The sequence below is a fragment of the Hemicordylus capensis genome, chromosome 16 (assembly GCF_027244095.1).
Source record: "Hemicordylus capensis ecotype Gifberg chromosome 16, rHemCap1.1.pri, whole genome shotgun sequence".
In the NCBI taxonomy this organism is placed as follows: domain Eukaryota; kingdom Metazoa; phylum Chordata; class Lepidosauria; order Squamata; family Cordylidae; genus Hemicordylus; species Hemicordylus capensis.
The window spans coordinates 8,071,515-8,095,653 of NC_069672.1; the positions used below are offsets into that span (position 1 = coordinate 8,071,515).

The 24,139-nt window shown below is 47.1% G+C and overlaps 1 protein-coding gene across 3 annotated transcripts; it reads left to right on the plus strand.

Moving 5' to 3' along the window:
- Window positions 1-5,902: 5,902 nt before the first annotated feature.
- On the plus strand, window positions 5,903-22,284 carry LOC128338537 (arylacetamide deacetylase-like 3). 3 transcript variants are annotated; one of them, XM_053281136.1, is made up of 5 exons: window positions 5,903-6,019; window positions 6,676-6,754; window positions 16,397-16,613; window positions 19,341-19,404; window positions 21,037-22,284. In XM_053281136.1, the coding sequence occupies exons 1-5, from the start codon at window positions 5,979-5,981 to the stop codon at window positions 21,809-21,811; spliced, it is 1,176 nt and encodes a 391-aa protein (XP_053137111.1). In that variant the 5' UTR covers window positions 5,903-5,978; the 3' UTR covers window positions 21,812-22,284. The 3 variants fall into 3 exon arrangements, with proteins under 3 accessions (XP_053137111.1, XP_053137109.1, XP_053137112.1); XM_053281134.1 differs by lacking the exon at window positions 5,903-6,019 and having other exon boundaries at window positions 6,537-6,754; XM_053281137.1 differs by lacking the exon at window positions 5,903-6,019 and having other exon boundaries at window positions 6,687-6,754; window positions 16,458-16,613.
- Window positions 22,285-24,139: the final 1,855 nt, after the last annotated feature.

The window sequence follows — 24,139 nt, forward strand, 5'->3', positions numbered from 1 at the left end:
GAGAATCTGAAATTTCAAAAGAATTGCAGAATTCCTTCCAGGAGAAATATTGGAGAATTATCTTGCATGGGTCCTCCACATCCCTGTTGTAAGAAGAGGACTGGATTTTGCACCCTTTTCTGAGACTGCATACTGGTCAAGAACTGTAATCGAGGAATTGAACTGAAAACTAGTATATATACTGTACATAGTTACACCATGAGAACATAGGAAGCTGCCATATACTGAGTCAGACTATAGGTCCATCTGGCCCAGTATTGTTTACACAGATCTGGCAACCTTCTCCAAGGTTGCAGGCATGAAGTCCATAATGCTGGGGAAAACTGAAGGAAAGAGGACGACCAGCAGCAAGGTAGATGATTACAACAGCCATGAATGCACCACTGAGAGACCTTAAAGGTCAAGATGAAGACAGATCATCCTGGAGAGAATCTATCTATGTGGTCACTAAGAATAGACACCGACTTGATGGCACTTCATCAATCAATCAATCAATCAATCAATCAATCAATCGTTTCCCAGACTATGGGAGGAGCACCTATGTCGGGCAGCAGCGATATAGGAAGATGCTGACAGGCATCATCTCTCATACTGATACTGATATGGCAATGATAAACCCCTCCTGTATTCTGCCATAGACAACCACAGGGCTTGACACTGACTCGACGGCACACTTTACCTTTACTTTTCTAAAAATCCCACTTTTTGCGTCAGTTTTGGGGGGCAGCTTTGAACGCGCAGGAAAGCCCTGCGATAAAACCATGGTAAACCCCGCTCTCTGGGAAAGATTCAGGGGAAAGGTTTAGCTCGATGTTTTCTTTTCCCAAGCAGACTTTGAGACCAATGTAAATCATGATGGCATTATCTGATCCCGCCCCTCAAGAATAACCGGCCGCTTATTTTCATTTTGGTTCTTAGCAGGGCTTATTTCTGCACAGGAACACTGGGGTGGTTGTTCCTAATCCATAAACTGAGTGGTCCTTGTTCACACTAAACACTAGGCCTTCTGTGTAATATCTCCCCCATCCCCGAGACTCTCGGTCCGAGGCGAAAATTGTTTTGCCAGGTGCCCTCACGTGGCTCGGTTTCTAAAAATATCACAATGCCCACACAGAAGGTGCTGTTCTGAGCAGCCATGGTGGTAATGCACACTCAGGCTGCAAAGGTTGGCTGTCGGATTCTGATTAATCTGTATGCTTCCAATTCTTCTTTCTCTAACTGTGTTTGACCCGGCTGCACACCAGCTGGGCGGACATCGGAGCAGAGCACAGGTAAGAAATCTGGGTATACTGTCAGATCTGGACACATCTGAATAATGAGCAACCTCTTCAGACGCGTAACTATAGGGGGGCAGGGGGGCACGTAAATCCAAGCAACAACATTGACGATAGAATTCAGCCATCCCAGCTCCTTAGGAAGGACTCGATGTCTGGATAAAACAAACCAGTCAATAACACCTGTCTGACTGTGTAAACAAGAATTAATAATAATGATAATAGTTTTAATCCCGGGTTTTTAAATGTTTTTAATGTTTTAAATGATTTTAATTGTAAACCGCTCAGAGATGCAAGTTTTGGGCGATATAGAAATATCTTAAATAAATAAACAAATAAACAAACAAACAAACAAACAAACAAATAAATAAATAAATAAATATTTGTTCTAGTAGTAGTAGTTTAATTTAATTTACAACCATGAGCTTTCCCAGAGAGCAGGCTTTACTGCAAATTTTCTGCGAGTCTTTACGGCAAGTTCTAAGTTGCCCCCCAAAACTGACGCAAAGCGTGGATTTTTTTTTTTTAAACCCCGGTCATAAATCAGGCTACACTCTGACCCGAATTGTGTGTGAAGCACTCCTGTTAGCTCACAGGGACATCAGGGTAAATTTGGCTGATAGGTGAATGCACTGACTAGCCAGCCAGAGGTTGCCGGTTCGAATCCCCACTGGCATGTTTCCCAGACAATGCCTATATTGGGCAGCAGCGATCTAGGAAGATGCTGAAGGGCATCATTTCATACTGCGTGGGAGGAGGCCATGGTCAACCCCTCCTGTATCCTACCAAAGACAACCACAGGGCTCTGTGGCCGCCAGGAGTTGACACCGACTCAACGGCACGCTTTACACTACTCTGACCTCCTTGGAGGAAGAGCAGGGTATAAATGTAATATATGCATGAAATAAATAAATAAATAAATAAATAATCTCAAGCATGTTGCTACCACAACGTGCCAAATCTCTTGACAGCTTTTCTGCCCTTCCCTTCAGATCTTTACTCTGGGTGTTGCTGAGGATCAGCAAGGGGTCGTGTCAATCCCTCGCAGTCGAGTTTCCCAGCGCCATTGCAGGTTGCCTAAATGGATAAAGCCCTTTGACAACGTGGTTGCACTTGATGACCATGTTGAAATGGAGGTTGGCATCTGGACTGAGCACTACCCAGGAATTCCCGTGTAAGGGCCACTTAATTTCAATGGGACTCCCAGGGAGCAATTTAGTTGAGAGGTCAGCCTGCAACCACAGCAAAGGCTCTTGATGCTTGATGCTACTGCATTGTGATTTCCTTTCCAGTTGATCATCCAAGGGCAAGGGTGTCAACAAGGCTCTGAAATCGACTCCCCTTTTGAAAAGCGGTCTTTTTGATGGGTTCGACTGGGAGCTGGAGCTGGGAGTTGGGAGCTTGCGAAGTTGGCCGGGGAAGAACACGAGGGGGACAGGAGGCTGCTGGTAATTCCCCTTCCTCTGTGCCTCTTTCAAAACTTGGAAAGGTCCATTTTGAAAGGGGACTGGCCCCCGCCAAGGTCATGTGACAAGGCAGCTTTGATGCTTCACCTCTACTACAATACTGAGCTCCCCCTGATAGCAGCTGGGTTTGTTTTTGATTTTGTTTTTATTTATTTTTTTGGGTGGAGGGAGCACCCAATGGGATCCCAGTTACACTGCTGAGTGAGGATGGCCTGAACTCTGCGAGTTCACATCCGGCAGAGTTGTTCAGGGTTGTGAGGGGACTAGTATCTGCGCCCCCTCCCTTGAATCAGAATTTGGAATCATTAGTTACCGCTGCGATGTGTTTAAAGAATTTTTCGCAGATAAAATCTCTCAGATTCGGGCCGACTTAGATGGAGACTCCACACAATTAATTTGATGTCTGAACTGGAGGTGTCCGACGATTCCTCTTATGTGATTCGACTGAGTCAGTTTCAGTTTGTGACTCCGGAGGATGTGGACAAGCTGCTTGGGGTGATGAGGCCTACCACTTGTTCTCTTGACCCTTGTCCAACATGGCTTGTTCAATCTAGCAGGGAGGCTGTTGTAGTGGAAATCACAAATGCTTCTCTGAGGGAGGGCAGGATGCCTCCTTGTCTAAAGGAGGAAATTATTAGACATCTTTTAAAGAAGCTTGCATTAGATCCCTCAGAGTTGAGCAATTATAGGCCTGTCTCCAATCTCCCATGGTGGGCAAGGTAATTGAGAGAGTGGTGGCCTCTCAGCTCCAGGTGGTCTTGGAGGAAACTGATTATCTAGACCCATTTCAACTTCTACTTCTCCATGTCAGCTTCTTCAGGAGCTGGCATATCCTCCCTAAATCCCTGCCTGGATTATCTAGACCCATTTCAAACTGGTTTTCAGGCAGGCGATGGGGTGGAGACTGTCTTGGTTGGCCTGATGGATGATCTCCAGTTGGGAAATGACAGAGGAAGTGTGACTCTGTTGGTCCTTTTGGACCTCTCAGCGGCTTTCGATACTATCGACCATAGCATCCTTCTGGAGTGTCTGAAGGGGTTGGGGGTGGGAGGCACTGTTTTACAGTGGTTCCGCTCCTACCTCTCAGACAGGTTCCAGATGGTGTCGATTGGAGATTGTTGCTCTTCAGAATCTGAGCTTAAGTATGGTGTCCCTCAAGGCTCCATCCTCTTTCCAGTGCTTTTTAACTTCTACATGAAATTGCTGGGAGAGATCATCAGGGAATTTGGAGCTGGGTGTTATCAGTATGCTGATGACACCCAGATCTACTTCTCCATGTCAGCTTCTTCAGGAGATGGCATATCCTCCCTAAATGCCTGCCTGGAAGCAGTAATGGGCTGGATGAGGGAGAATAAACTGAAGCTGAATCCAGATAAGACAGAGGTACTTATTGTGCAGGGTCAGAACTCCAGAGACTATTTTGATCTACCTGTTCTGGATGGGGTCACACTTCCCCAAAAGGAACAGGTCCGCAGTCTGGGTGTATTCCTGGATCCACACCTCTACTTGGTTTCTCAGGTTGAGGTGGTGGCCAGGGGTGTTTTCTATCAGCTTCGGCTGATACGCCAGCTGCACCTGTTTCTTGAGATCAATGACCTCAGAACTGGTACATTTGTTGGTAACCTCCAGACTTGACTTCTGTAATGCGCTCTACGTGAGGCTGCCTTTGTACGTAGTCCGGAAACTTCCGTTGGTTCAGAATACGGAAGTACTTTTTCACACAATGCATCATCCACCTGTGGAATTCTCTGCCACAAGATGTGGTGACAGCCAACAACCTGGAGGGCTTTAAGAGGGTTTTGGATAACTTCATGGAGGAGAGGTTACTAGTCTACTATTAGTCGGCTACTAGCCATACTACTATGGCTACTAGTCAGAGGGCTTTAGGCCATCTCCAGCCTCAGAGGCAGGATGCCTCTGAGTACCAGTTGCAGGGGAGTCACAGTGGGAGAGAGGCCCTCAACTCCTACCTGTAGGCTCCCAGCAGCATCTGGTGGGCCACTGTGAAAAACAGGATGCTGGACTAGATGGGCTTCCTTGGGCCTGATCCAGCAGGGTTGTTCTTATGTTCTTATGTTATTAAGCCACTTAGGGATTTTTTTAAAATGAAAGATTGTGTACGACTCCGACAATCAATCAATCAATATTAGAAAGGTTTTCGCTTTCACAAATGGCAATGCGTGACATTAATCTCTGGCCTTATAATTCCCAGTTGTACCAGTTTCATCTTTATTGTTCAATTTATATACCACCTTTCAATAAAACAATCCCGAGGCAGTTTCACATGCATTGGGCAGAGCCCTCAATCTCTAATGCAGCGTGATCCTCTTACCTTCAACTTTTGGCCCTTTTGGCATTCCAAATATACAGGAGCCAATTTTTTTTGTTTGCCAGCTTCTCCCAAGCATCTTAGCACTTAAGAGCTTAACTCTGGGTGTTGCTGAGGATGAGCAAAGGACAATGTGACTCCATGGGGGTAGTGTTTCCTGATGCCACTGCAGGTAGCCTTGTGATTGCAGAAAAATTGCCAAGGGGATGGATTTGAGTGACTCAGGTACTTTGGATGATACCGAGAAGTTTGTCTCCACAACGTAAATGGCAGCTTCAGGATGGGGAGTAGGAGGAAGAGAGCTGATCTTGTGACAGCGAGCATGAATGTAAGATATTCCCCTCAGGGGCTCAGCAAGGTTGGAGTGGGCCCAGAGACCAGATCTTATAATGGGCCCCCTCCCCTCCCTGAAGCTCAGCTCGTGAAGTAAAGAAATCTTAAATGAGTCTGAATAGTGGTAACAAAAACATAGATAGATAGATAGATAGATAGATAGATAGATAGATAGATAGATAGATAGATAGATAGATATAGGTGTGTGTGTGTGTGTGTGTGTGTGTGTGTGTGTGTGTGTGTGTGTAAAAATTACCTATGTGCCACAATAGAACATCATCCTAAATTATTTTGTAAAAGGTTTTGTGAATTGTGGACGACGCAAGTCATTGAAAAGACATGCTGTTCTGGTAGCTCCAGGTCTTAACACTCACATCAATTTCGGAGGATGAATCCAACTGAAGGAAGCCCGGGCAGGTGCGTGACTGGGGGAGTCAGTCATGTGACTTGCCTCTGAAGGCCCCCCCCAAGGCAGTGGGCCCGCAGACAACTGTCTCCCCTTGCTCTATTATAGTTACGCCCCTGATTCCCCTTAGAGGACAGGTCCATAGCTCAGCAGAAAAGCATCGGCTTTGCATGAGGAAGGTCCCAGGTTCAATCCCTGGCAGCATCTCCAGGTAGGGCTGGGAGAGACTCTTGCCTAAAACCTTGGAGAAGCCGCTGCCAGTCTGTGTAGGCCATCCTGAGCAAGAGGGACCAAGGGTCTGACTCAGTATATGGCAGCTTCCTGTGTGCCTACTGCATTCAGGGTTGCCTCGAATCAGTAATGAATTCAGCTGTAGCATTCCTACCTCGCAGGGCAGTTGTGAGGAGAAACATAACTATGTACCCCTCTTTGGGCTCCTTAGAGGAAGAGCGGAATAGAAATGTATAAATAAATAAATAAATGCTCTCTAAAAGCCATCCTCCTGTTTCTCACATCTGGACCACATTTGTGCAAGAAGGCCTCATCACACCCACCAGCAGGTTCACCCTTCTTTCCTAACCCATGATTGAGACTCCATATGGAGGTGTATAATAACCTGTAATTGGAAAATTCCTTCACCAATCCGCTATCAGACTCAAGGCGGAAGTGTCAGACCTCTGCCTACATACAAGAAGGTGAATAGACCTCATTCAAGCAGATATGCTACCTGTCCATTTGATCGATGCCTTCTTCCCTTTAGCCAGGTGAAATGGGGCTATTCTGGGCTCTCTTCCTTGGCCTAGTAGGCGTTCTAGCAACTACTTTTGCCTTGCTGTTCTCCTGGGGAGTTTATTATGATTTCTCCAGGACCCGCATTCCCCGTGGACTTGCCCATTCATGGAAGATTCGGTTGATTCACATGGGCGCCGTTATGCTATTCACTGCGGTAAGTTTATCATAACCTGCAAGCAAAGGAAACAGGGCTTGGGGGAGCAGGTACAGAAGGGTGGGTGGAGGAACAGCTAGATACAGGTTTGAAGGTTCCCTTGGCAACGGTGTCCTCAATGGGCTGGCTTTTCTCCAGGTGGGCCCTGAAGGTTTGTCAAGGGGCTTCGAAGGTAACAATGGTCACTCTCTCTTGTGCCATCCGGCCTCCACTTTGCTAGTGGTCATCACTTCTTCCCACAGTGCCCCACTGGCTGCTATTCCCACCCATAATGTCCTGGAATGGCACTACAGCCAGAATCAAAATGGCAGACATGGGCAACGTGGCTGCCAAAGCCATTTCCCCTCAGGGGCCCGAAGGGTATGTCCTACTGAGGTGCTGTAGCCCCAGGATTTCTCCAGGAGTGCTGAGTGCTGACGTGAGGACTGGTGGAGTGGGAAAGGGTTGATTACATTGTTTGTGACTTGCTTGAACCAACACGTCCATTGGTTCAATTTCTGTCAACGATGTTCCGATCACGACGTTTTGTTTTAATCAAGCATGAAGGACCGTGAAGGAGGGATTGTTTTCATTCCAAGCATGGGACTCACGGAGAATTTTTATACAGGTTCTCACATTACATGACAGACCTGTGACGGCTGCTTCCATTTTAATGGAATCCAGCCCCAGAAGGTTACTAATTTGTTGAATGGTGCCATTATAACCTTTTACCCTGCATCTTTCCCCCAGTCAAAATAACTCTATCCGCTGCTTACCCCATAAGACAAAGAGAAGCCTGGGTGTGTGAGAAGGTGGGAATTTGATGGGGGAAATGTCACTAGCACTGTTAATTCAGTCAATTTATCAGTCTCTCCAGAGCTTCATTTAATGGAATAAGGCCATAGACCTCATGTGAGCAGTGTGAAGTCCTCTTCTTAAAGGATGGAGCCCTCAGCAGAAGAGCGCCTGTGTGCTTGCATGCAAGAGGCAGAGAGGGGCAAAATACTTCTACAAAGTAATTGAGATACAAAATACATACTTGGCAAACAACCAATAAAAATACAAAAGAGTATTTTCAATACGTCTTAAAATACAAAATACAATGCCTGGAAAAAAAGGAAACAACTTTGAGATGTTCGTTACTTTATCTGTCCTTGTTTCCATGTCCTTGAAGTAATACAAGTTTTTCAAAGATCAAAATCACTTCTGCGGCTGTGAATCATCCCAGCAAAGGAAAGCAACTGTTCTACAGGACCACCTGATATTAGACTTGTATTATATGTTTTAAAAATAGTCATTGGATAGTGGGATGCCCATCCAACATGTTAATGTGCTTGGATTTGTCCTACAAAAACTGAAGTATTTCCAGCTTTTAAAACACTTAATCAGCTCAATAATTCCAAAACAACATAATACCCTGTTTCTTTTTGCTATGTTTGCTATATTTCTCCATTCTCACCACCCTCCATGGGTGTTTGCAGGCCTTTTTTTGGGGGGGGGGAGCGGGGGCGTGGAATACACAAAGTATGTCAACAGAAATCAAAACACAACAGGATGTATCCAACATCAGTCCTGCTTAGAGCACGCCCAGTGACATAATTGAAAGGTAGTCATGACAAAAACTGCAATCCTATAGCTGTGGCATAGTCAAATGAGCAGCAAGTTGTATTTATGGTGAAGCAATCATATGGTCAAATCATATGGGAGGAGAACAATTTATTTTACCTCAATTAATCTGCTCCCCCACCCCTCTCTCTCTCTCTCTCTCTCTCTCTCCCCTATTCTTCAAGCACTGAATGCAAGTGTGTGTGTGTGTGTGTGTGTAGTGGGGGGGCGTGTTTTATATGATTCAGAAGGATTCCCGTAAACCCTGGCAGGAGTTTGAAGAAAACCCAGCTCCCTTGAGAAGTCCATAATGCTGGGGAAAGTTGAAGAATTCCCCAGCATTATGGACTTCTCAAGGGAGCTGGGTTTTCGCATAATGTGCCCAAAGTATGATAGTTTGAGCCTGGTCATTTGTGCCTTGAGTGAGAATCCTGGATTGATTTGTCCGATAATCCATTTGTTTGTTTTCCTGGCTGTCCATGGTCTCCTCCAAAGTCTTCTCCAGCACCCAAGTTCAAAAGCATCAATACTTTTTCTCTCTTGCTTCTTCAAAGTCTGGCTTTCGCTTCTATAGAGTGTCACAGGAAAAACCATTGTCCAGACGATTCCAATCTTTGTACGTCTAGACACGTCATGGCATCTAAATAGCCTTCCCAAGGCTTTCATTGCAACCCTACCAAGTGCTAGTCTGTGGTGTCTTTCTTGACTGCTGGATTGCTCAGCTTAGCCTACCTCAAAAGATTGTTGTGAGGCGAGGGTAAAATTGGGGGAGGGGGTGGAATCCTGTACATGGAGTCATCTGCTCCTGTGAGGCGGTCTCCCCCTGCCCCTCCCCAATATGACCAACTTTACAGGCTGTTGTGAGGGAAAAGATGGCTTTTAAAACTTTAGAAGCTTTTAATCCAGTCTAAGCAAGCATAGCTGCTTGATTTCTGGTACTGTTCTGTGTGTCCCACAGAGATACTGAGGCTGTTCTCATGACCAGTCTAACCCAGGTTATTATTATTACATTTATATCCCGCTCTTCCTCCAAGGAGTCCAGAGCGGTGTACTACATACTTGAGTTTCTCCTCACAACAACCCTGTGAAGTAGGTTAGGCTGAGAGAGAGAGAAGTGACTGGCCCAGAGTCACCCAGCAAGTCTCATGGCTGAATGGGGACTTGAACTCGGGTCTCCCCGGTCCTAGTCCAGCACTCTAACCACTACACCACGCTGGTTAGGGCAGCCCAGCCTGGGTTAGGCCTGTTGTGTGAAGCATCAGGATCCTCACAGATCCTGGCATTCCCATGCCATCTGACCCCCTTACTAAACCTGTCTGTTAGCCAAGGTTATGCGTGTGAGTGCACCTTTGACCCAGCTGCTGGGTATCGTGCGTCTGCTCGGGATGTATGCAGCCTGAAAAGACACAGACATGGGGGAATTCCCCCAATGCACCATGCATGATGCATTGTGGGATATGTAGTGGCTGGAACATAGGAACATAGGAAGCTGCCATATACTGAGTCAGACCATTGGTCTATCTAGCTCAGTATTGTCTTCACAGACTGGCAGCGACTTCTCAAAGGTTGCAGACAGGACTCTCTCTCAGCCCTATCTTGGAGAAGCCAGGGAGGGAACTTTGAAACCTTCTGCTCTTCCCAGAGCAGCTCCATCCCCTGAGGGGAATATCTTCCAGTGCTCACACTTCTAGTCTCCCTTTCATATGCAACCAGGGCGGACCCTGCTTAGCCACATATGACTCCATGCCCCACCTCGTGGAAAGCTGCTTGTCTGGGTGCACGGCAAGCCAAAAACCTGGGTCTCGGTTGTCTGGGGGAAAGGTGAGTTAAAAGTCTGCTCTTGGAGATCACTCAGTGGAGCTACTCCCATGATCCACAGCAATCTGGCTACATTTGCCCAGCCTGGTTTCTGTGGATCGTGAGAACCACCGGGCTGGCGGGCAAGTCCTGTGGTTCCACAGCTCTTAGCCCGCCTCAGCCCCCCTCCCCTCAAACCAGGTTAATGGAGCGAGCGCTACGTCAACCTGGTCATGAGACGCTGTGGCGCATTGCCATGCTGCGGCGACTCATGAGGCAATCCCCCCAACCGGGGGGGGGGGTGTTATTTATTTATTAGATTTCTATACCGCCCTTCCAGAATGGCTCAGGGCGGTTTACAGCATGATAAAAACACTTAAAACAAGTTAACAATTAAAATCAAACTATTAAAACACAATAAAACCAAATTAAACAGCTAAAAACCCTGGAAATCAGGGCGACAATTTAAAACCATTTAAAACCATTAGTCAATCCTTTTAAACCCTGGAAGGCCAGGCCAAACAGATAGGTTTTAAGGGCTCTCCTGAAGGACAGCAATGATCTCAAATTATGAATTCCTGCTCTCTCAAGCCTCCCGGCCTCGAGGGTCTCCCCAGGATGCTCTGTGCACTCACGTGGGGCATACGGGGACTTCCAGGGGCCGGGCAGCCCCCAATTCCCACCACCCCTACCAGTGCTGTGACAGAACTGGTAGTCGTGTGGGTGGCTGATCCGGCCACCCAGGGATGGCTCCCAGCTCGTTTGCGGGGAAAGTGGGCTAAGCCTGCTCTTCCCACAGAGCCTGGTAAGGCTCTACATACGATAGCTGTGTAGAGCCTCAATGTCTCCCACTCTGACCCCAGCCAGGCAACCTGGAAAGCCGGCTAAGCAATCTGCACGCCCTCCAGCAATCTGAACTCAAAGCCCTCGAAAGGTAAACTTCAGACAGAGACTATGCTGAGGCTTTGTTTCGCAGAGAGGAAAGAAGTGGAAATTTGCTACCATTAGTCAGCCACAGTCAGCAACAGAGAGCACACAGAGAGAGCTATGTGTAAACTACTCTGCAAAACAAGTTGCTTATGCCTTATGCAAATTTACACAGAGTGTGGACCAGAAGAACTTCAGCCTCTTCAGGTCAGGTCAGGTTTCTATTTACAGCATTCCAAATAGAGGGACAGAGAAACTTTAAAGCAAGCAAGCTGTGAGGTAAGGAGTTCTCTTGCATCCAAAATCAGCCCGGGGGAGGGGGGATGCTTCCCCCCCACCCCAGACTCCCATGCCACTCTCACCCCTCCTTTCCCATTGTACTCACAGGGACACTCTTTCTCTCTTTCCCCCCTTTGATTTTCAAACTTGGCTCGCTGACCAGTCAGCAGCAGAGTAAAACTATCCAAACTTCATGGGGGCAGAGAGGGAGGAAGAGAGCACACACCGGAGGATGCTTGGAGGCCAATGGGCTGCCTGCTCGCAATAAAAAGGCAAGAAAGCAAGAAAGCAAAGCAATGATTGGCTGAGATGTATTTTGGTTTCGGCAATGTATTTTCAAAATACAAAATACCCGAGCAAATGTATTTGAGATACAAAATACAAAATACTTTTCTGAAATGTATTTTAGATACAAAATACAAAGGCATTGAAAATATTTATTTTAAATACTTCTACATCTCTGGCAGAAGGTCCCATGTTCAATCCCTGGCAGCATCTCCAGGAGGCTTTACACACGTGGCTTTTACATGGAGTGTGCCAGTCCACATATTAACTGCAGCATTTACCCGAAGTCCGTGCGGGCTATCAGGGACTAGTACAGACATGACCATGTGTTCCCCCAAATCAAGCCTGTGAATTCTGGCTTAGCCCGAATTATGTCTGGCTTTTTAAAATCCTCTATTTCCAGTGGCTTGGTAGTTGAGCCCTTTCCCGACTGTGCCAGACCCGATGTGAACTGTCCATTGAATCCCCTGAATTAAACATCTTGTGAATCTGCTGCAGTGCAGATTTGCTCCTTGGATTCCCCGCGGCATGAAGGCATGTGTGAAAAACCTCCTGGTAAGACTGGAAGAGACTCCTGCTGAAACCTCGGAGAGCCTCTGCCAGTTGCAGTAATCAGCACTGTGCTTGATGGACTAAGGAATCTGTCTTGGTCAGCACTGTGCCTGATACAGCATAAGGCAGCTTCCTGTGTTTCACTATAGAAACATCTAACATGATCTAAGATGTGATGCATATCACATGTGATGCAATGTCATTAATGCTGGGGAGGACATTTCTTATTATTTCAACAGGTCAGATAAACAGGTCAGATAAACATTTCAGAGCTGGTGTTTTCCCCGTCTCTGTTTCATCTCTGGTCAGCATTACGCAGCCATGTGTTTATTATATTTATCTTCATATTTATATCCCGCTTTTTCTTCTGAGGAGCCCAGAGCAGTGCACATGGTTATGTTGATCCTCACAACAACCCTGTGAGGTGGGTTAGGCTGAGAGATAAGCAACTGGCCCAGAGTTACCCAGTGAATGATGTGGCTGAATTTGAAGAGCCAGCGTGGTGGACCAAGACCTGGGTTCAAATCCCCATTCAGCTATAATACTTGCTGGGTGACTCTGGGCCAGTCACTTCTCTCTCAGCCTAGCCTACTTCACAGGGTTGTTGTGAGGAGAAACCTAAGTATGTAGTACACCGCTCTGGGCTCCCTGGAGGAAGAGTGGGATATAAAAAGTAAGTAATAATAGCAACAACAACAACAACTAGAACCTCCAGGGTCCTAATGCACAGAGGTCATGGATAGACATGCAGTCAATTGTTTTAAGGTCCATGGGGGTGAGAGAAAGGGGCAGAGGGAGAAGAAAAATGCCTGTGAAAGGAAAGGAAGGGTAGGAATGTTTAACTATAAAAGTGCCAGAGTACTCATAGACTCTCCTTACCTATGTTCAGAACAAGGAAGCCACTCACTAGAAATTGTCAGGACGTTCCCCTCCCAACTTTGGCTTCAGAATTCTCAGTGGGCAGAGTCAGTTATGGTCTTAACTAACTTTCCCTTAGTTATTTTCCCTGTCATTATGTTCAAAGTTGTAATTTTGAACAATACTTACTACTACTACTACTGATGGTGATGATGGTGAAGATGGTGATGGTGATGATGATGATGATGATGATGATGATGATGATGATGATCTCATGTTAATGGAGAAAAACTGGATAACATTGTGCAACCAAACAGCTCCTCAGGTTTTGGGGAAACATTTGGGACATACCTGTTGGTTATAACAAGAAAACAGAATAACAATAACAATAATAATACGACTCTTCAACCAAAGTTCTCTAAGCACTTTACATAGAAAAACAAATAATACAAGAATAAGGTGGCTCCCCTGTCCCCAAAAGGCTCACAATCTAAAAGGAAACAGAAGGCGGATACCAGCAACAGCCACTGGAGGGATGCTGTCCTGGGGTTGGAAAGGGCCAGTTGCTCTCCCCCTGCTAAATAACAGAGAGCCACCACTTTAAAAGGTGTCTCTTTGCTCAGTTAGCAGGGGTTAAAGGTAAAGTGTGCTGTGGTTACTTACTCAAAAATCACTAGATTGGTGCTCTTCAAACCAGCAAAGACACTAGTCCTGTATGGACATGAATTTTGGGAGAATGCTATAAATACATTAAAAATACATTTTAAAATATAGACATTATCTGTGGTGAAAAAAGGTTGCCAAAACTTTGAAACCTCTTTTTAGGAGTTAAAAACTTAAGCTGCTGTATCTCAGCACCAAATTCAGAGGAGCGGTGTCCTTGTCCCCTAGTTAATGTGTGCACAATTTCAGAGGGATTGGATGGAGACTTTTGACTTTGTACGCAATAAAATGTTCAGGGTTTATTATGGCGGAATGCTGAAAACACTCCTCATCTTAACTTTACTGCTGCTCAGAAACATATTGGCAGCCAGTGCAATTCTTTTAAAATCGGTGTCATATGGTCCCTTACACAGCTGACGTATCAGCCAAAGCTGATAAAAATTGCCCCCTGACCACTGCCTCAACCTGAGAAACCAGAGAGAGTTTTAAATCCTGGAGCACTCCCAAGCTACATACTTCTTTTTGGGGGGAGAGTGTAACTCCATCCAGAAGGGAGATCTAAACCATCTCTCAGGTCTAGACACCCCACAGTAAGCACCTCCATCTTATTTGGATTCAACTTCAGTTTGTTATCTCGCATCCAGCCCATTACCACCTCCAGGCAGAGATGTATGTTTTGGACGGTATTAAAATATGTTAAATAGATAAATAAATAAATAATTTTAGGGAAGTTATACCATTTCCTAATGATGCAGATATGGAGAAATAGATTTGGGTACCATCAGCATATCAACAATTACCCTGCACTGAATCTGATGATCTTTCCAAGTGGTTTCATGTAGATGTTAAAGAGCACAGAAGATAGTATGGAACCCTGTGGAACTCTATACATTAATTCTCACTTTGCGGAGCAACAGTTTCGAAGCAAAACCATCTGGGATCTACCAGAGAGGTATAGGTATTTACCTGAAAATAATATAAGATGACCCCCCTGGTTTTTATATTTTGCCATTTTAGGAGGATGTGTCTCGCTGTTTCCGCGGTGTAATGTGGTGTAATGTGGAGGGTTCATTCAGCAACTTGACATTTCAATATCTTATTCTCCTCTCAGCTTTTAAAATGATCCTTAAATATATATATATATATTCCTGGGTGCTCTTGTGCAAAGCTGCATGAGAGCAATTTCGTTTTTATTTGCTTTCCGTTCCCTTCTCTGTTAAGGTTAACTCATTTTGCTTATATTTCTTTTTATATGTCTTTCTGTTCTTCTTTTCCTCTCTCATCCTCCGCCGGTGAGTTTTCTAATTAGTTTAAAAACTAAATGTCAGCCATGGCATGAAATAGTTAAGTTTGTTCAAGCTAGAAAGGACTACTCCCCCTGCTGGTGGCTTTGTGCAAAGCCACCAAGATTTTTATTTTGGTGTTTTTTTTTAAGCCTCATCACATCATCATCCTAGCCTCTTCTGTGACACCATTGGTCCAAAATGGGGCAGTAGGAGGGCATGGCTTACAATCAGTATGAACAATCCCTGCCTGGGAAAACATGTCATTATGGGTGGCAATATGAACGGCCACAGCTATACCACAAACTATGCAGCAAATGGCTTCCACCCTTTATTTATGTTTTGAATACAATCCTGCCAAGCGGAAGCATTTTACACCTCCATCTGCTGTAGACCTTGAAGACTGGAAACCACCCCAAACTCCTCCTCATCTGACCACTCACTACTCAACTCCTGTATGTGAATCCCATCCTCACTTGGAACAATACACTATTTACCTGAACAGAAGATGACTCTGAATTTAAGGGGGGGGGGGTAACCATTAACAATTCAGGCTAAATACAGGTTATTGTTATTTATGGGAAGGTATGATGTATAAGAGCCACCTAATGGTGCAGTGGGGAAACGGTTTCACTAGCAAGCCAGAGGTTGCTGGTTCGAATCCCCGCTGGTGTGTTTCCCGGACTATGGGAAACACCTATATTGGGCAGCAGCGATATAGGAAGTTTCTGAAAGGCATCATCTCATACTGTGTGGGAGGAGGCAATGGTAAGCCCCTCCTGTATTCTACCAAAGGCAACCACAGGGCTCTGTAGGCGCCAGGAATCGACACCGACTCGACGGCACACTTTATGTTGCATAAGACTGGGAGCTGAGTCAGGAGCTGGGGAGCTCAGGGGCCATGCGCACAGGGCATACTGGGGAGACCCCCCAGAGCCGGGAGGCAGCTTTTTGCCTCCCCTCCGAGGGTCTACTCATGAGTAGCTGCAGCACGGAGCTGCGCCATGGCTACTCACAATCGGGAAGCCCAGGTTTGTGGAGCGCTCACTCCGCAAACCTGGGCTAAGGGGAGGGCTAAAAAAGCAGGCGAGCGGCTTGTAAGCCACCTGGCTCGCCTGCGAGCCCGGTGGTTACACGATCAGCCAAAATCAGGCTAGGCTCTCCTAGCCCAATTTTGGCTGGTCATGAGAATAGCCCCAATCACTTCTACCCAGGTTTTCCTCCTACCTTGCTTCCCCACAATCACTTCTATCCCAGTTTTCCTCTTACTTTGCTTCCACACGACTGAAATTGGGGGCACACACAGCTCCCAAACCCAGGTAGAGCACAGTTTTTGATTGTGTGGATGACGTCAAAGAATCAAAAGTTAAAAGGTGCGGCAGTCTCATGACATGTCTTTTCCTTCTTCAAACAGGCGAAGACCTGTGAACTTGTGGGTCTCTGCCGGCAGGTTGCTTTCATCCGCTTTATTACAGAACTCAGGAAGACAAGGTTGGATCCCAGCCTCTTCTCGAAGGATCTGCATTTCGATGGGGTGCCTGTTCGGGTTTACTACCCTAAAGCGCCATCTGCTGGTCTCAGGAGAGGATTTATCTACTGCCATGGAGGAGCCGGCATGATTGGAAGCATTGGTGAGGGATTCAGAAGGAGATTCTGAACACCGATTAGCAAGGGTGTCAAACCTCAGCCCTCCAGCGATTGTTCTCCTACAACTCCCCTCATCCCTGGCTTCTCGCCACTGTGCCTAAGGGATGCTGGGAGTTGTAGGCCAACCACACCTGGAGGACTGCAGTTTGACCTCCCTGATTTAAGGAACTTGGATTGATATTGAAAAGATTAATAACCTCTTTGTCCTGCTGGAATATTTATACGGAACCTAAGGGATTCATGTTACTTGCAGTTCTGCCACTAAGTGTTGCTTCCCGGTTTTATGTTAGAACTGGGTTTTGTCAGAGAATGTCCAATGGAACTCCTTAGGACTGCGGTCCCCAAACAAGGTTCCTCCAGATGTCGATGAACTACAACTCCCAGCATCCCCAGCTGCAATAAATTGTAGCTGGGGATGATGGGAGTTGTAGTTCATCAACATCTGGAGGTACCCTGGTGGGAACCACATCCTAAGGAGTTCAAAGTGTGCTGTCTAGGGCAGGTGAATAAAGGGCAGATGAATGGGGGAGGAAGGGGAAGATTGATACCAACATTTTTGTCGTTTCGAGATAGTCAAGTTATATTGTGAGCAGCTTGAACGGCCATGGATGGAGGTGGTTCTGGGAGAGGAGGAACCTAAACTAGACATTGTATATCTCTGTAGGCCTGTTCACACAATCTTTTGAATCTAGGTTTGATGTGGGTTAGCAACATATGTGTAATTGTGTGCAGTCTTGCCAAGGTGGGAATCCCGGGCCATAAACCACCTTGGCTTGAGTTCACGCAACCACTTCAATGTTGGTAACCCACATTAAGCCTGGATTCAACCATCTGTGTGAACAAGCCTTGTCTTTTAAATACCCTGGCTCATATTTGGTCTACTGAAGGGGGTGCGGAACAGAGGACTGCACACCTGGTCCAGCAGCCTTCCCTCGAAGGCTGCACCCAGGCAGGGAAAACGTCAGGGTTCCTACCTTCTCCTCAGGTGACCCTGTAACTGCTAGAAATATGTCCCTGAAACTCATGCAGCCTTCGGGGACATGGTTCTGTGTGCCATTGAGTACTTCCAAGGAAAGGAGCAATGAAGAGGTTGAATGTCACAGGAAGAAGAAACGGCTTTCTAAAGTCCATGTACTATATATTGAGGATGCTGGGAATTGGGTGCAATCCTGACACAACGTGCCATTAGCATGCTGCCTCCTATACCAGGAGCAGTGGTGGACCGGTAAGTGCCACTTGCACCTTTGGGGTGTACGTCTCCCTGCACAGTATATAAGCTACTGACTTGGAGCTCAGCCAGCATTTTGCTGAGCAGCCATCAAGCATGACGGAGCACGAGGGAGTGGCTGACGTATGCAGAGTTCCATATGCATTGCAGCAGAGCGTGCACACAGTTGCACAACAGCGCACTTTACGCAAATGGAGATGCATGACAATGAAGCGATGATATACGAAGGTCTCACCGGTGTGCAAGTCCATTTGTGGAGTTTTTGCTTTTCTGCAAGGCGCTCTTTGCCCAGAACTTCAGCCAGTGGTTTTAGCTGCTCTCTCCTCCCTACAAAAGTGTTTTGCTGGCATCAGAAATATGTCCCTGCAGTGTGGAGAGCCAAAAGTGGGTTGGTGGGGAGAATGAGATTGAACCGCTTTCCCCACACACGAGCAGGGAGCCCTCCCTGGGTTGCCGGATCGGCCACCCAGATGATCACCGGCTCCGTCATGGAGTTGGTCGAGGCGGCAGGATTTGGGGGCCTCCTGGCCCCTGGAAGACCCAGAATGACCCACACGAGTGCGCAGGGCCCTCTGAGGAGCCTCCCGACACCAGGAGGCTCGTTTTAGCCTCCCCATTGGGGGGTCTACTTGTGAGGTGCTTCAGCGCGGAGCCATGCCACAGTGACACACAATCGCTTGACCCAGTTTTCGGGCCCTCTTGTGCCCAAAACACTGGTTAAGCAGTGGGCTACCGAAGAGGGTTTGCCACCAACCACCATGACACCGCCATGACACCGCCATGACACCACTGCACGGCTCCCAGCGGTTCTCACGTTTGGTGGGAAATGGGCTGGGCTCTGTGCGTGAGAATAGCCTCAACGCGTAGTTAAACGCTGGGATTCACTGCTGATAGACATGGCGATGGCCACCAATCAAGATGGTTTTCAAAGAGGATTTGACAAATTCACGGAGGACGGGCGATTCCTTGAATTTACCTGAATATTAATTTACCTGAATCCAAAACTAGGTTTCCCCCCAAGTTCTTTGAGGTTAGAAATCGGGGGGGTGGGGGTTCATCTTAAATAGAGAGTGCTGTTCCTTTTGGGTAGATACAAATTAACCGCTATTTTTTAAGGGGGACATCTTCAGTTCAGAGTCGTCTTTGCGTCGGTAAATATGGGTAACGGTTTCTAGCCCTGATAGCTGTATATGTCCATCAGGATCAGACGTGGCAAGTCCTTGAACACCAGGGGCTAGAGAACACTAATGGGAGGGGGGGACGATTCCCCTCTTTTCCCCAAAGGAGGGCTTCTCATATGTACCTGGTCAGCCACTGCATGAAGCATGATGCTGGATTCAATATGCCTTTGCTCTGATCCGGCAGAGCTGTTCTTTTGAAGAGTGTACAGTACGTTGCATTTTTCTTACTCAAAAAAGAGCTTTACCATGTTAGCTGTGTCCTCCAAATGGTTTCCACTAAATGATTGACGTTTGTTTTCTAGATGCCTATCAAAACGTTTGCAATGGAATTGCAAAGGGCAGTGATTCAGTGCTGGTGTCTGTTGGGTAAGTGGACCTGATTGCTGGGGTGGGGGGAGGAAAATGACACGGAGAAAAGGTCTTCCTCCCCCCCCCCCAGCGCCACAGACCAGATTTGAATCTCTTTCTCTGGATGGTTTTCTCAAAATTGTCCACCAAAATTCTGTCAAGTTTGGCCCCAGGTCAGGGCCCCACAACTTCAACCCTCCAGCAAATGCTGGACTACAATCCCCATCATCCCTGATGACTGGCCACTTTGGCTGGGGGTGTTGGGAGTTGCAGTCCAACCACAGCTGTGCCCTGCCTGAAGTTAAGAGCCAGTTTTGGAAGCACCAGAGGCATGGCGTTGGATTCCACAAAGGGCTGAAACCCGGGTGGTAGCAAGGTTGGAATGGGTCCCGGGACAAAAAGCGGAGGTCGTCCTCTGCCCCTACCTTCTCCAGAGAGGTGAGAGGGGGAAGAGCAAAGAGCAAGCTGCCACCCAGCCAATGGGCTCCCTTCCTTCCGGGACCCAGGGACATTTCCCCCACTTTGTTTCAGTTAGCTACAGTGCAGTGTTCAGCTCAGCAAGATACCCCTTGGCATCAAAATCTGAGCAGCTCTTCGGGGCCAATCTGACCCTCAGGTCAGACTCCCAGGTGGGCTCGTGGCCTTCTTGAATGTCTGGGTAGGCACAGGAAAAGTCAGCCTCATGACCAGCCAAGGGAAGAGGTGAGTTTGTCACCTGAGTCCTCTTCCTGCTTTGCTGCATTCAGCCAGTTCCCTCTCCTGGGTGCTTTCCAGATTAGACCCTGCAACGGGGTCACGACGTATCTCTGAAGTGTGCTTCTGCATTTTCCTGTGTTGTGAGACTGCAGCCGAGAGCAGGGTGGTGTTGTTTCCAATGCCTTGTTTCGAATTTAATGGCTGTGATATAGCGCTATAACGCCGTACGCCCAGCATAAAACAGTTGCTGTTTGTTCAGGCGGTTAGTTCTCGTGAGACTGCTCCCCCTGCTGTTTACATTTTGAAGGCGGTTTGCCCAAATGGAAGCATTTTGCTGCTGTTGAGCGGCTAATCTGGAAAGCACCCTGGGGAATTCCCGGCTCCCATACTCAGAAGCAGCCCCTCGTCTTTAAACGCCCCAGTGCAGAACTTACAGAGCTTAAAGCCTACATCCAGCCCCACCCCTTCCTGACCTTGCTTCCTGTTTCCTGCCCCGCCCAACTTGGCTGTCTCCCTGGAGCTGTTCCCTGCAGCTCTCTCTGCCTTGCCCTCTCAAACCCCACCAGGCCCTGACCAGCCAGGACCCTTCCCATCCCCGCCGCCCCCTGAAGGGAACAGAAGCCCCACAGGAGGGATGCCATGCCTTCTGGACTCCACAGTGCCACATAGGCAACCAGGGAATATGGCATCCCGACATCTCACAAGCTTTGCCAGGAGTGCCTCTCCTCACATATCTAGCAAGCTTACAAAAAGCAGGAGGAGGGACAAGGATGCTCCTGGAAACCGGCCCTCCTCCCTGCCCCCCAATCTTAGAAAGCGTCATTTTCAAGGGGGCTTGGACCCCAACAGGGGTGTGGGACAAGGCAAGATTTCACACCTGCAATACCTTGCGCCTGCCCTTGCTCCAGATTCCAGGGTGCTGACATTTCGCCCCCACCCATTGTGCTTTCACAGCTATCGCCTGGCTCCCGAGCATCCGTACCCGACTCAGTACCAAGACTGCCTCACTGCCACGTTGCACTTCCTGCAAAACGCGAATGCCTATGGGGTGGATCCTTCCCAGATCGTCATAGGCGGGGACAGCGCTGGAGGCAACTTTGCTTCTGTGGTCGCCCAGAAGCTAGTGGGGAGAACAGACGTCCCCAAGCTACGTGCTCAAGTGCTGATCTATTCTGGCTTGCAGGCCATGGACTTCAACTTGCCTTCCTATCAGCAGAGCTCTGGTATTCCAATATTGTTCCGAGACAGCGTCACATATTACGGATTGAAGTATTTTGGGAAGAGCACTTCTCTGTGTGACGACATCCTGAAAGGCTCCCATGTGCCCGATGAGATGAGGCTGAATTATGGGAAGTGGGTCAGTGCGGACAATATTCCAGAAAGGTTTAAGCGTCGAGGCTACCAACAAGTACCCCTCGCCCCTTATAAGCCTGAAGTGTACCTGCAGTTTCCAGAGTTATTGGAAGTCACGTTTTCCTCTCTTTTCGCTGAAGACTCTGTGATCCGGCAGCTGCCGGAGACGTTAATTGTGAGCTGCGAATATGATGTCTTGCGGGACGATTCCCTCCTCTACAAGAAACGGCTGGAGGACAGTGGTGTGCGAGTCCGTTGGTTCCATGTCGAAAATGGTGTTCACGGAGTGCTGAACACCTGCAATGCTGGCTTTCTTACCCTCCCCACTGCATTAGAAATCGTGGACAACGTTGTAGACTTCGTCAATAGTTTATGAAATGTAAAACAATGTGGCTACCTCTTCTGAAAGTAGTCTATGGGTCAGGGGTCTAACAATAATGCTAGCTGGCCCACAGGGAAAGATTGAAAACCACATGAGCACTTTTTTTTTAGGGGAGTGAAGAAAGACACTTTTTTGGGGGGGGGATATTCTGGAGGAGCAGAAAAGCATGTTTTGAAATTGGTGGAGAGAGAAATGTTGTTTCACAGCTGAGGGAAAGAGGAACTACTATTATGAATATTCACATAACAATTTTCGGCAATAGGCAGAGAACGGAAACACTTTTGGGGAGTTGAAAAGGTAACATATTGGGGAGGATTCAGCAAAATGTATTTATTTATTTAGTGCACGTTTACACCGCCCCATATACAAATCTCTGGGTGGTTTACAAAAATTTGCAAATTGTGAAATTAACCGTTACAATGACGGGCGGGGGCAGGTGGAACTCCTCGAATAGTATTTTTGAATAAAACTGCGACTTTTCGTTGAAAGATTTACAACATTTTGGCATTCATTGGGGGGGAAGGGCTACCTTGTGCTCTGAGGACTTGCATGCTCAGCCAATGCTAATCAGAACAGCCTTAATCAGAACAGATCTTGGAAAACTCTGCAATTTGCATCCTGATTGCTCCGTTGGGCAACTCTGCCCGATACTGAATTACAAGTACTTGTGAATTACAAGTACTATGCGTTGTCAGAAATTTTAAAAGAATAATCTGTGGGTTGGAAGATAATCCTGTACCATTATTGAAGCCTATTAATTGCTTAATTAAGTAAGCAATATTTAACTGGGGTGCCCAAACCTGCAAGGGTTTATGGGCAGGCTACTTCAATCTATATTGCAGAGTATTTTAGGAGCTAACTCACTCCCATTACAGCAGAAATTAACCGGGTTTCAGGGGCAAAGTCTTGTATATTATAAGCATGGAGATTAACTTAAAGTTAAACTAATCTACTTTGTCACCTTAAGTGGCGCAGCGGGGAAATGCATGACTAAAAAGCAGAAGGTTGCTGGTTCAAATCCCCACTGGTATGTTTCCCAGACTATGGGAAACTCCTATATCGGGCAGCAGCAATATAGAAAGGTGCTGAAAGGCATAATCTCAGACAGTATGGGAGGAGGCAATGGGAAACTCCTCCTGTATTCTACCAAAGAAAACCACAGGGCTCTGTGGGTGCCAGGAGTCGAAATTGACTCGACGGCACACTTTACCTTTACCTTTAATCTACTTTATTTAGAAGTACAGTACATGATGATTAGAAAGACCTATACCATAGCTGCTAGCTACATGGTGGTCAGAGACACACCTATAGAAGCATTCTGGGAAGAAGAAGGCAGTCACTCCCAGGAAGTTCCTGAGTACATTCTATTCAGTGAGGGTTCACAGAGGAAGAGATAAACAGGAAAGAGAAGAAGTCCGGAACTATCTACCTCTACTCCCAATGCCCCTAGTGATCATTAGGGTTACCGGTAGGGATGTGCAAATTATTATTATTTTTTAAATGGCCACCATGCATGTGCAAATGGCCTCTGTGAGGCCCTGGGCCATGCCAGGTCTCACAGAGGCCATGTGTGCATATGTGGTGACGGACAGAATGGCCACCGCGCAAGTCTATGGAGGCCTGAACAGGCCTAATAAAACGGACAAATGGGCCACAACAGTGATGAGGGAGGCCAGTGGGGGGAGGGTGAACCTTCGTGCACACCCCACGACCTAGAGGAAGCCCCCCAAAGGGGCTAAAACTTAAAAAAAAAAATTAATTCACACACACCCCTGGACTGAACAGAACCATGCGGGGTTCGTGGGGGTGCGGAACCAAACAGATCTGGTCAGGTTCGAGTCCAGTTTGGACTCGAACTGAACCAGGCCAGCCAGTTCCATGCATATCCCTAGTTACCTGTGCAAGAGGTCGATGCCATCTGGAGCTGGATCTCCAACACCCCTTCTCATTCCCTGTTGCACCAGTTCATGACTCCCATCTTCTCACGGAGCATCTGGAACCGATCTCTTGGTAGTGGCTTGGTCCGTCCATTGGCCACCATCTCTTCAGTTGAGAAGTACTTCAACTTGTCCAGCTACTTCTCTTGTGCATCTCGGACGTAGTGGTTCTTTGTGTCAATGGGCTTTGTTCAAGACTTGACTTTCTCCATCTGTGAGAACTGAATACAACTTTGCTTGTCTTCCAACATCTTGGTAGGCTTAGTCCTCAATCCCAAAGTCCAAAAGTAGCTTATGTATCCACACAGCTTTCTTGCATGCCTCAGCAGCTGATATGTACTCTGCTTCTGTGGTTGAGAGCACAAGTGACTGCTTCTAGCTAACC